We start from the raw sequence: 14,200 nt of genomic DNA, 5'->3' as shown, positions 1-14,200 counted from the left end.
GAACTTAAGAAGTAGAGACAGTTAAATTATCAAAGGACCTTTAAAATCTCTGGTTATACAATATGAGAGAGTCTGTTTATGGAGTATTGATGTATGCATCATCTTCAAATGGCAAGCATTTGACAAAAAATAAAAACCTTGGGACTTTCATAAAATTGGTAATTGGTAAAATAGAATGGTGCTACTTGTAACACAATCATATTATACTACATTCACATATGCACACACAGGTTCACAACTTAATACTCACTGCAGTATTGCATTATAACAATAATACTTGACATATGAAAATGCTTAAAAACATATGGCGAACATATGAATAAATATATCTAACAAATTTACTAACAGAAGATATAGTTGAATAGAAGAAAAAAATTAGAGAAACTTTAGGTATAGAGGTAGTAGAGAATGACAGAAGGATTTGAACAAAAGAAAAAATAAATAAATATTTGGGAAGTAAGTTACACAGCAAAATTTGCTCATTGTGCATTATTAGGACCTAAAGAAATGAGTAAAGTAAAAGGCACCATTGGTATATTTATAAAACAGAAAAATATAAATTGAAAAGCCCAGTAATTAGATAAAATCAAGGATAAACATTCATACTTTAATTTTTCATTGATTGAAACTGCATGTTAGCTAACATTTTTGATCACCTCTAAAATAATAATTGAATTTCATTACAATTGACTCTAAAATATAACAATATAACAATAATCCTCAAAAATGTAGCTAAATATATTTAGTTATATGCATTTTATATTATAATTTACTTTTATAAATAATTTATTTTAAAAATTAGCATATTTGATTAATCAAAATATCTCAATTTCTAGTTATATTGAATAACTGGGTTCATGACACAAAAATGGAAACGACTGAAGTGCCTGTTTGAAAATATCAGATTGTAAAGCCTCTTGGTCTTTCTTTTGATATCTTTGAACAGTTTAAAAATAACTAGGCAAATGTCAGTAATTATCTATAGTATTCATATTTTAGTGTTTCAGAATAAATGTAGCACAGTGACCTTAAATCAAAATCATGGACATAGAAGTTATCACAGAATGAATATCATGAATACATAACTCATTTCAGGTTTAAATGAAACCATTCATTTCAAAATTATTTGAAATATACACATATTTCAGCTTTTAAAAGATGTACAAATTAAAGTATATCATGGATGAAATGATGTCCACTTTTTATTATAATAGTATACTTTACCACTTTTGCATTTTACGTAGAAATCATAAACATGAGTTCTATTTTGTCAAATGAAAACATGTTTAACAATTTCCTACTCTCTGCTCTGCCCTAAGCCCTTAATGCCAGACTTAAAAAACTGTTTTATAATATTAAATAACATTTCACATCATGAATCGCATAATATTTTAAATAGTACCATATTCTATAAAAGTATCTTATCATCTCTTTTTCCTAGCCTTCTTGATATAGTCTTTGCCCCACTTGGCTTCCTTTTCCCCTACAGAGAGACAAATCCAGGCATCCCCACTTTATGCACTTTATGTCATTGTTCTTTCTTTCAGTTGCAAAAATAATGTCTTATTTTTCAGGAGTGGCAATGAAATTGTGAAGGGTTTCCAATGCTAGGTTAATTATCTCTCAGTCTTGAATTTTGAAATACCTTTTTAAGTATTTATAATTTTTGACTAGACTTTTCTATTAGGCACATGTACTTAATTCAAACATTTTCAATCAAATCATCTGAAACATTTTAATTAAAATAAATATTATGTTTCCCTTTGGAGAATCTTTGCAACATTAAAATAAGGAAGGGTAAGCGTGATATTTTTAGGTAATGATTAATACATAACCAATTTTATTTCTATTTTGCACTCTAATTGAGAACAAGATAGTAATATGCATATGTGTAGTTTATTACTACAAATGAAGTAATTATAAAATCGTTTGCTAAAAGTCTGGACTCCAATTTCTTTCCCTTGCTTTTACTTCTTATTTTTCGAGTCCATTAAAATTCTGGAAAATACTGATATCAAAAAATCAGTAGGAATCTATTTAATTGGGTTTTCTTTCCTTCTTTCTGTTATTTTTCTTTTTTTTTCCACATTAATTATACTAGTACATATTTTAGTATTTTATATTCCACAATATGAGTCACTATCTTTTTGGATACTTCAGCTTGTTTATGAATTAAGTATTTAGTTAAATCTCTCTTTTCCTTTAGAAATTCTTAATAAATTTATATATATATTTGCAATAAATTTCAAAAAGTAACTACCAGGTAACGAACTGATAACTGCATTATTTATTCAACATTTTAAATAATGGCATTTTTTTTCAAAGACAAAAGATCCAGAGCTTCACCTTTTTCTGAATGATTACACTTCAGTCTTCACGGTTACTCAGACTGGTATCATTCGCTACCTCACCTTACTACAACCAGTGGACAGGGAAGAACAGCAAACTTACACCTTTTCGGTAAAGAGATTTCATATATATGTGTGTGCGTGTGTGTGTGCGTGTGTGTGTATTTAATTTAAATAAAGAGATGTCTGGTTAAAATTTAAAAAGTCAATTATTTGAGGGAAAAATGCAATATTTTCAACATCAAAGAGAATATCAAAACAAAAAATTATTCACATGTACTTTTCCTTATTTTGTTAATAACTTTGTTTAACAATATTAATATTTTCCCCTTAAAAGAAAAAAAAACAATGCTTCAGGGCAAAAACAAAAAAAATGGGAATTTCATTTATCATCTTACACTTATAATTGACTAAAATTGAGATATACATGAAGAATTATTTCCTAACGTTTGTTGTTATTGTTGTTGTTACTGAATTTTTAATTTTGTTGTAGGTTTTAGCCAGTGATTCTCAACTGGGGATAATTTTTCCTTCAGAGAACATTTGGCAATGTCTGGAGGCATTTTGGGTTGTCACAATTGTGAAAATGTGCTGCTGGCATCTGGTGGATAGACAGACATAAAGGATGCTGCTAAACACTTTATAATACAGAGAAAATTCCCTCACAACAAAGGATTATCTGTCCTAAAATGTCAATGGTACTGTGGTGGAGAAATCCTGCATTAAGCTAATCAAAGGGAAAAAAGTGAAGGTTGTTAAAATTGCTTTTGTAAATATATATCATGACATAAGAAAAAATATATATAACTCGTACAGTAGGGTTGAGAGATAAATACAGATTAAAAGGAAGTTCTAACTATATCCAAATTCTTGAATCAGACATAGGAGAAAGATGAGCTGATAGAAAGCACAAGTTTGGTAGTTATACAGGAGTTCTGGAGAAACCTAGACAGCAGAAAACCAGAGCTTCCAGACTAGCTATGTGACAGTTAAAACTTAGATACAGAGTGGATTTTAGAAGTCATTCAGAAAAGGATGATGGTGTTTTAGCATTGATTTTGTTTGTCAGGTATTCTTAAAATATTGACACTGTAATTATATATCACTATTAACTAATTCTAATGAGTCCTTTAAAATTTATCCTTTTGTCAATTACTAGAATACAATATTATATATCTAGAGCAACTACTTTCTTGACTGATACAAGCATGTTTACTGTAAATTGTATTGCATACAAAATATGTAAAAGTGGAGAATAGTTTCCAGATAACGTTTTTAAGGATTAAATTACAGTTAACTCTTAAGAATCACCAATGTTATTGGCCCACTTTAAGCTTCTAAGATATTTCATACATCTGCTTATTTAAAATATACTTTTACTTGAATACATTAAAAGTAAAACAGAATCCCCAATATTTGCTTCTTAGCACATTAAAATAATTTTGATTGTGTAGTATTATATTTTATTGCTTTTTAAATCAACAAAACATTTTAGTATCTTTTTAAAATTATAAATTGCATGTAAGAAACTTTTTAAACCGTAAAAGCAAATTCTGTACTGCTTATATTTGCATGACTTCTATACTAAGTGTATTTTTCTACCCCCAAAGATAACAGCATTTGATGGTGTACAAGAAAGTGAGCCAGTTATTGTCAATATCCGAGTGATGGATGCAAATGATAACACCCCAACGTTCCCTGAAATATCCTATGATGTCTACGTTTATACAGATATGAACCCTGGAGACAGTGTCATACAGGTAACTACCCATATAATATAGGGATATACTCAAAACAGTTTTTCCAAGGCCATCACACAATGTGTTTCTTAAGAAATTGCTTTACCTCAGAGTCAGACCTCATAATTTTAAGTTGCTTTCAGGCCAGGAATGCCTTGATCTGATATACATTTTTAGAGTATTTGAATGGCTTTAAATTATTCCAAATGATTTATATAAATTAAATAATAATAAATAATAAACAAATAATATATATTTTATTCCTAGATAACTAGTTCATGATATTAATAAAGCAGCACAAGTGCCTCAACAATGTTTAATCTTCATGTTATGGTCCTTGTTTTTCTCTCTAGCTTTGTCTTTGTCTCTCTATTCTTGTACTTAAGCTTCAGTCATGCTGAACTATGTACCTCCATTCATCTGATTGTTCTTGCTCTTTCTCATTTTCTGGAATTATTTCTTCCGCCTTCAACTCTTTCACTTCTAATTATGGCTTTACTACTTTGTTCTTACCCTTTTAGATTCTTTTCTTTCTATGGAAGCATCTCTTAGTAAGTTTCAGTAGGTAGTTCCTAGAAATTCTTTCTTAGTAGCTCCTGTACATGCAATTGAGCAGTAACCTAGCAGTTTGTAGCCAAGACACTATGATACAATGAGAAAACTTCCCTAATTACCTGGTGTTAATAGCCCCCAGGCCATGCAGGCACACACTCATTCTTTCTCTATATGTTAACCGCTCTCATCAAGGTCATAGATGTTATAAACATTGGAAAGTATTGTTTTTCTTTCCCTCACCCCAAATGGAGTTCAGTAACTCTAAGTGTCTTGTTTGCCATTTTAATGAATACCACATGCAGACATATTAGCCATACAGTAAATATTTATTCAAAAGATGATCACCAACTTTACATTATCTAATTTTTAATATAAATTAGAAATGATTCAATGCTATTCTTATTAATGAGTTAAGATATGCTTTCTTGAGTTATATAGAAAGTTTGACGTGATAGCCTGGGGGCTAGAAATTCACCTGAACATTTACCATGTATGTAAATATCCTCTGGTATGTATGTGGTAATGGGGAAAAAGGTTTCAAATTGCCACAGTAAATTTTATTCATATATTGGTTAGCAGGTGTCACATTAATGAAATTAATTTGTTTTTACCCATTTGTTTGGAGGGCAGAACTGTAATTAGTTTAATTCTGTATCCATAGCATCTATATCCACAGTGCTTGACAAATTGTATATGCTTAATATAGTAGATGCTTTATAAATAAATGTTTGAGGATGAAAGTAAGGAGGACCAGCAGATAAGTAGAAATGAATGAATAAAAATATGAATGAATGAGAAGATGTATATTTTTCTTTACTGAAGCACCCTTTCACAGGTAGAAAAATTATAATTTATTCAGATAAAGGAATGACAATTATTGTCATGTTCTTATTTAATGAGATATGATTCTCATCTCTATAATGACATAATTGGAAATAAAAGTAAGTTTATACAGAAAAGCAGCCAGCAGGCAACTAGAAAGTGTAACTAATAAAATGACAGCAATTATCTGGTAGAATTGTATGTATCTCAACAGTGTTTGCCTTAGGGGATCAAAAGCTGGCATTCTGGTATTTGAAGGCTATAGAAGTTAATTTACCTTGTATATCTCTTTATAAAACATATCTTCCCTTATATTTAAAGACTTATATTTTATACATGTCCATGAACTATGAAGATTATAAAGATAGTTATTTGTGTCTATATGCTTGTATTTTTCTAAAATTATTTAAAAAGCAAGGAATGAAGCTTTATAATTAGCATTTTTAATGTTATTCCTAGTATGTAGTAAAAGAATGATGTGACTATAAAGCATCCTCCAAGAACCTAGAAGTAAAAGAAAATAGATCTGTCATTGAGAGAAAAAAATTACAACAAAAATGATGTAAAACTGTGATGTGCAAATACCCTTCAGTGGTTACAACATAGGTTCCTATGCTTTACCTCATCAAAATACCTTTCCACGTTGCCCCAACAGAAGATCAGTTTCCTGTTTGATTAGTGTCAGGTCCGGCCTCTTGGTGGACTGTTGTCCTGGTTCAGTGGCTCCTTGCTTGGAAAAATCACAAACAGGGCTTGTGCAACGGAGTGAATGCAGACAGGAAGCAATTCCACACAAACAGCTTTTATTGCAGAAAAGAAGGAAGCTGTAGAAAGTGAAAATACATTCTAGAGAGGAACGTGTCAGTTTCCATGAGTGGAGAAAGATGTTAAGGACTCCCAGGTGGTTTCCTTTTATTGGCTTTGTCCAGGGACAGGCTTACGGGTGGTGTGGGATGTTAACTGATTATTGATATATTTGATTCTCAGGTGTTCTGCATTTTCCTGCAGTCCCTTTCCCTGACTAGTCGCTGGCTTTCTTTGCCCCTAAGATGCATCCTCTTTGCCTGTATCTGCCATGTGAAGATTTGGTCCCTGCCTAACAGTTAACCTAATGTCAAAAAGACTGAAAGTGTTAGAAACAAAGGTGACAATGAGCACTCTCAAGAAAAAAAGAGTCTGGGATAATAGGTTTTAATTATTGTAATGTCATTTTCAGGTATACCGTGAGACTGTTTTGGCCTGATATGAATATATATACTCAATTATTTGAGTATGATATTTTCTTATTATAAGGTAGCTATCCTTTCTACAAGTGAATGGGTTGATCATAAAGATGTAACTAGGTCCTTGTTAAAAGTTTTCAGTTATAAATTGGACTTCTGACTCAATATATGCAATACATGCTCTTTAGAAAATGGATCTCACCTTATCTTTAAAGATGTATATTTTCTATATTTCCATGAACTATGCAAATTATGAAGATAGATTGTTGTATGGAAAGATGCTGATGAAGATGAAGATGCTGCTTTAGGCAATACTCCTCTTTCTGTGGTTCATGACCCCCATGTGTGAAAATCACTCTGGCCCTTTTTACTGTAATCAAGCATAAGAAAAGGACCAGGGTGATTCTCATATATATGGATCATGAACTACAGTAAGAGGAGTATTGCCTTAAAGCAGCATCTTCATCTTCCATAACTAGAACTGAAGTGTAACCATATTATTAGTACATTACATTTTGGGGAAAATTGCTGGCATGAGAGAATTTACTTTTCAATTTATGCAGACCATTTTATGGGCCATCAATGAAATCTTACAGGTTGACACTAATTGATATCATGTTGCTGTATCTTTATGATTTCATTCCACATATTGCTAGTTTTCTTATAAAATCAATTGCTCTATATCAAAGATACAGATTTTAATGTGCTCTTATAATATTTTGAAGATGTAGATTTAAATATCAGTAGCTAACTATCCAACTCATATACTCCATAAACATTGTTCCTAAATATTTGCAATTCTCTTACATCAATGATTCTCAATCATAATTGAGTGTAAGATTTCTGTCATGTATAATAAAAACTATCATATGACAGGCACACTAAAAGCCCCAACTTATACAAGGTATCCATGTAAAAAAATTCATACTCCTTTAATATATTGGAATTTAAAAAAAAATGAATGCCAACCTTCTATCCTAAAATATTTTTATTTAAATGATCTATCCACCCATAATAGAATCACATGGAGAGATTTTATTTAAGAACATGAAGCAGCTCTAATATATAGCCAGTTAAGAATCATTGCCTTAAACTTTAACAGTGTTTTGTACCACTGACTAATCGTACTTCTTGAGTCATTAAAATGGAGTTCCAAACAGAGTTGAGTTTCTGATCCACACTTCATGTCTTTCTGTTTTTCTTGTTCTTCAGTTCTCCTTATTTTGTTCTGTCATATTTCTCACTTTTCTTTTCTGCTTTAGAGTCCATTCCTTTCCGTCCCTGTAATCCATTAATTATTCTATTTCTTTCACTACAACAATCTCTTTGTCTCTGCTGATTCCTTTCCTTTGGCCTATAAACATTTTTAAATATCCCCGTGCCCTGGCCTAACCACTCCTCCCAGATAGAATTATTCATGTTGCTATTTCATTATGATTCCTTACTTCATTCATAAAATTATCTAAATTTATTAATCAAGTGCCTACATATCTATATTTTATCTATATATATGTATTTGTATTTATCTGTATAATCTGGATTTCACTCACATCGCACAAATAATAATAATCATATAAAATCATACATATCATCCGTCTATCTCTAAATGTTAACCTCAAAGCATTTCTCAGCAAAACTCTCAACTTCATCCTTTTATGGAAAACATCCATGGTTCTCATCCTAGCTCTCTGTTGGCTGAGGGATATTGCCACTGGCTCCTTATTCAATTATTACCCTTTAAATATTCCATTCTTTAACAATCTATATATAAATCTCTCTTTCATCTATTTCCAAGTTTTCAATCATCACCTCTATTTATTCTTGTGTTTCCTAAAGTTAAATGTCCTGTGATGACCTCTGGTGCTGAACATCAAGCTGATATTATAACTACATGACTATCTGCATCTTTGAAACTCACTTCAAACAGGACATATTGCAAGATCAGTTAACTCTCCACTATCTTTCTTCTAATACATAAGCCCACACAGACTAAAAACACATCCAGTCCCCTTTGGAGGCTACTATATTGTGAAGCTCAGCATTAATTTTTAGGTTACATAGCAGCAGGCTAGTGACTTTGGAGTTGTGTTTGTTTTCACTACCCTTCACCTGCGTACATCCAAATTATGGTTCAGTTTATGTGATTTCTATTTTAAAAGGTATCTCAATCATCATTTCTTTTCTTTTCTTTTCTTTTTTTGTTAAAGACTTAGTTTTGTAGAGAAGTTTTAGGTACACAGAAAAATTAAGAGGAAGATACAGTGATCTCCATATATCCCCTGCCCCCACACATGCATAGCCTGCTAAATATTAATATCCCCTACCAAAGCAATACATTTGTTATATTAATAATTGATAAGCTCACATTGACACATCATAATCACCCAAAAAAGTCTGTAGTTTGCATTAGTGTTGACTTTTGGTGTTATACATTGTGTGGTTTTGTACTAATGTATAATAACACATATCTACCATTAGAGTATCATACAGAGTAGTTTCACTGCCCTAAAAATCCTTATCTCTGCATATGCATTCTTCTTCACTGCTCCCTCCTGACAATCACTGGTCTTTTTACTCTCCCCACAATTTTGACTTTCCCAGAATGTCACATACTTGGAATCATACGGTATGTAGCCTTTTCAGATTAGCTTCTTTCACTTGGTAATATGCAAATTACATTCCCTTCATGTATTTTCATGGCTTGATAGCCCATTTCCTTGTAGTGCTGAATAATATTCAGTTGTCTGAATGTACCATAGTTTATTTATTCATTCTCCTATTAAAGAACATCTTGGTTGCTTCCAAGTTTTGGCAATTATGAATAAAGCTGCTGTAATAATCTGTGTGCAGTTTTTTGCATGGGCATTTAAGTTTCAAACTCTTTGATAAATGTCAAGAAGCAGGATTTCTGGATCATGTGAAAATATGTTTAGTTTTGTAAAAAACTGCCAAACTGTCTTCTAAAGTGGCTGTACCAGTTTGCATTCCCACCACCATTTCCTTTTTTATTCCTATGCTTTGTGGTAAATAAAGCTGCTGTAGTAGCTATGATTGGCAACCTGGCTATTTCTGCAGATTCCCCACCACACTGCTCCAAAAGATTGTGAAATGAGTTAGAACACATCCTTATCCTCCTAAAAAGCCTACCAAAGCAAGGGTCCAATCTCCACACATGCAATCAAGAACATCTGTATAATACTCTCAGATATTTCTGTCTCATTTCCTGCTACATGCCTCCATGTAATTGACGCAGAGAACATACAGGTTTTTGTTTTGTTTTGTTTGTTTTTAGCATGGACTGTCTTTCCCATTCTATTGACATCTCTCCCAGGTAGAAAGGTTTGATCTGAGTTATACTGTTATTCTCATTTTTTAGCATACAGTTCAAATGTTACCTTTTGAATGAAACCTTTATTTTCCCAGCAGATCATAATTAATTGTTCTTTTCACCATGCTTCCACCTACCAGCTACCAACTCTATCTTCCACACATTTTATTGTACCTTGTATTAAAGTTAGCTTTTATAAGTCTGTCTACCTTACTGAACTGTAAATTCCTTTAAGAGAAAAACTCTTAAGGCTCTAACCACCAGTGGTCAACATAATGAGTTACACACGGATTCAACTAAATCAATTGAATTTAATTCCCTCAATTAAGGCACTCTCAATCAGATTAGAAAAAGTATCACTTTAGAAATGTGTCCTGTTTGGTTTGACCTGAGAATTCTATCATACACAAAATGTTGTCTCACATAGCTTTTTCTCAAAGTGATCTCTAACTTCACAGCTCAGGCAAAATACTCCTTACTGCTCTTAATATAGAAACATATTTTAGATTGAAAACATTTCTGATATATTTATCTCAGTTATTCTGTATTGCAGATCATTGGATATTAGAGCAAGAAATGACTTTGAAAATATTTTTGTTCATAGACTAATTTTATAGAAAAATTTTGAGTTAAAATGATGATAAATACTTGTTCCAAATTCATGAATTTTGTAAGTGATAGAACTGTTGCTGAATCCAATTAAAAGATAAGAGAATGGGGCACCAGACTAGCTAGTCTTGTCCCCTTCTGCTACTTTGTACTTTTACATGACTTTAGATAAATAGCTTAGTCTTCTATACCTCAGGGTTCTGATCTTTAAAATGTTTATAATAATATCAACCCCACAACAGTGTTGTATTAATTATATAAACTACTATCCCATGTGCATTTGGCAAATGATGTATATCTGTTGCCTTATTATGGTACCATTCTTATTAATTACATTAAGCACTTACAAATATTAATATCCCTTGCTACCTTATCTGTGTATATCTCTGTATGTCATGTATATTATTTAATACCTTGTGGAAAACACATGAACATAACATATAAAATAACATATTAAAATTATTTTTTATAACTTCCAACATTTAAGTTTAGGATAAACCTATATAATATTTTAATGACTCCCGACAATTTATTTCAAATATTGATTTTGTTTTCTGTAGTGCGTGTGTGTGTGTGCACATATATGTATGTATGATACATGATTAAAGTTTGAGGGTTATATTTATTTAATGTATTTATAGTGTTTAGGATTTCAGTAAATACCAGATAAAGACTTAATGAGCAAAGCTTACAAAAATGCACACATATTTTTTACACTTATACACAATTTTATTTTGGGTATTTAAAACTGCTTAATTTTACTAAAGACTGTACAATTTCTTATCTCAACCTGTTTTTGTTAGAATTGAATTATATACACCAAAACTTAATTCTTAACTAATACAGGTTATTCACTCATGCTGCAGACTTTAATTGAATTTGAAATTTTGTTACATCTGTAGTTTCTTCAGATGAATAATATTCTACACCTAGGAAAATAGCGACACCTTCCATTTAGCTGCTCAGGCTGGAAAACAGTTATTCTTGACACATTCTCATAAACTCCCACCTCCCAATATATTACCAAGTCTTAACAATTTTTCCTAATGTACATATTCAATACATCTACTTGTGTCTCTTTCCACTGCCACCATCCTGGTAATAGCAACCATTAACTTTTACCTAGAACACTGGAATGCCCTTCTTTGAGTTTTGTGTCTCCTCCCTTCCTCTTCTTTGCTCAGTAACCAGGGAAATTTTAAATTTGAAATCAAATCAAATAATTCCCATACTGGATCTCTCCAGTGGTTTTCCACAACTATAAAAATAAAGCCTGTAATGTGTATAATACGTGACCAATTTTCTGATTAGTGTTTAATTTCATTGCTTATCATTCACTCTTTTCTTATTTGGCATGATGCACCCACTGTTACTAGATAACTCTTATTCATATATGCTTTTCATAATTTAGGTCTCGGTTTAAATGTCACTTCCTCAAAGAAGCCTTTCATGATTTCCGTTTCTTAATTTTTTCTCCTTTATTATCTCAGAGCATGCTGATTCTTCCTTCATAGCACATTTCAAAATTTCTAATTATATTTTTAAGCTATCATTTTTGCTCATTTGATTATAGGCTCAAGCGAAGTAAAAATATTTCCAGTTTCTTTCCATTACTTTGTGTCTTCTTTCATCACATATTCAACATCATATACAGCCTCTGGAACATAGTAGACTTTCAATAAAATTTGTTTAATGAACAAATGAATAAAAGAAATAATGATGTAAATTAAGATTAGGGATGTTTGCACGAGTCTCAGGAATTTACCTATATTTCAGGTAAATGCATTTTTAAAAAGTAATTAATCAAACTGTATATATATTAGTATCCCCAGTACATAGTACTTTCAAACTTGGTAATTCAGAAGGTTTTTCAAAGGCTTGTAAGAGGCTAACAAATCTTACTGAAAATATGTCATGAGAAGTCAATAATATAGGCTTTTAGAGAGGCAACATTGAATAATTAACACATTTATTCAAAAATCATTTATTGTGTGGAGGAGTGTTTAAAATACTGGGCACTGTGCCAAATCATAAGGATTAAGGAAAATATTAACATTAAATTTATAATGTTAAGTATATATATTAGTATAATACTACTAGTATATGTATATACTAGTATATATATATGTATATATATATACTACTTCAATACACTACTAGTGAAGAAAGGCATATAGTATTTCAGTTTTACCATATATAACAAATATAACTCATATCATGAAATTATACATGATGAAATTGTTAACATGTAAATATCTTTTAAGACCTTAGGAGTTGTGTTGTTTAAATTGGACTTTCCCATTGGTAAATTTGGAGAAGACACTAATGATATTAATATATTAATCACAAACACCTGCATCTTGAATTTGTATAACTACAAAAGAATATTTGGCTTTTATATTAATTATCAGACATTATCCCCCTTCCTTGATATATTTATTTAATAGCTTTTAAAATAAAATGTATTTGTAAATGCAATTAAATTATTTACTTTTATATTCAACTAGTGTGATTTTTGTTTTGTCATACTGAAAGTTTTCCAGTTTTGTTGTCCAATTTCAATAATTAATGCCTAGGTGCTTGCATTTTTTATGAAGCTTTTTGTTTATTTGTATGTGATTGTTTTTACAATCATATAAGTTGTGCTCTTTTTATATTGACAGTATTCTCTCCCATTATTACAGTTCCAGATGTTTTTCGTTTACTAGATAATTGACAAAATGTGATGCTTCCCCAGAGGAAATGAAAATGTACAATATATTTTAGAATTTTTTTCCTTTTACTGCATGTTCTATACGGAGGGACATAAAACATTTTGCCAAAGTATTTTAGCTTTTTTTCACCTGTTGTTTCAAAAACAACTCACTTTGCCTCTCAAGTTCCCCTGTAGTAAATTTTGTTAAGATATCAAAGCATAGTCTTCTGAGAAATAGTTGGATATTGAGATATTTCAAATACATGGAATCTTAGGGGAAAACAGCTACATTGAAATAGAGCAGAAAGGACTTTTTGAAACCCTAACAAAAGAAAACAAACAAAATCGCCTTTGTGCAAACCCTAATATCTATGTACATTACAAATACATATTACATATGTATTTTCTTGGCCAAATTCTAATTTACTGAATACACATTTTGTGTGCTTAGCATTAAACTAGCTGCTCTAAAAAATACATAGAATGAACAAGACATAGTCCCAACCCGTAGGAGTTTAATATATTTTGCAAAAGACAGTAATCCTACTCACAGTGAAATAATCAGAAAATATCACAAACCATTATTGAATTGTTAAATTTTATGGAAAAACTAAGTATTATAAGAATTCATCAAAAAGTGAGTGGGGATGATAATGTTAGGGCTTATGTAGTTGTGAAGACTTCATTGCTGATTAGAACTTCATGAACCTATCAAAATGCTTTGTATTCAGATAGGCAGGTGAAGATGATACGCTATTATTGGAAATTGAATGATATGTCCAAAGACATGGTGATTTCATGAGACATTAAGGATACCAATTTGACTGCCACTGGGGAGGAGAGGAACTGAATGGTAAAAATAAAATGCTTTTCTTTTAGTA

General features: G+C 31.1%; 1 protein-coding gene across 3 annotated transcripts in view; it reads left to right on the top strand.

Moving 5' to 3' along the window:
- Positions 1-14,200, top strand: part of PCDH15 (protocadherin related 15) — a 1,489,951-nt gene that overhangs the window by 1,201,259 nt on the left and 274,492 nt on the right. For all 3 annotated transcript variants that reach the window (XM_076010005.1, XM_076010003.1, XM_076010004.1), the window contains 2 exons: positions 2,326-2,460; positions 3,959-4,108. In XM_076010005.1, coding sequence (XP_075866120.1) covers positions 2,326-2,460; positions 3,959-4,108 — 285 coding nt within the window. The remainder of the gene's footprint in view (positions 1-2,325; positions 2,461-3,958; positions 4,109-14,200) is intronic.

Source organism: Microcebus murinus, chromosome 14 (genome assembly GCF_040939455.1).
Source record: "Microcebus murinus isolate Inina chromosome 14, M.murinus_Inina_mat1.0, whole genome shotgun sequence".
Classification (NCBI taxonomy): domain Eukaryota; kingdom Metazoa; phylum Chordata; class Mammalia; order Primates; family Cheirogaleidae; genus Microcebus; species Microcebus murinus.
This window is presented reverse-complemented; position numbering and strand designations above follow the sequence as displayed.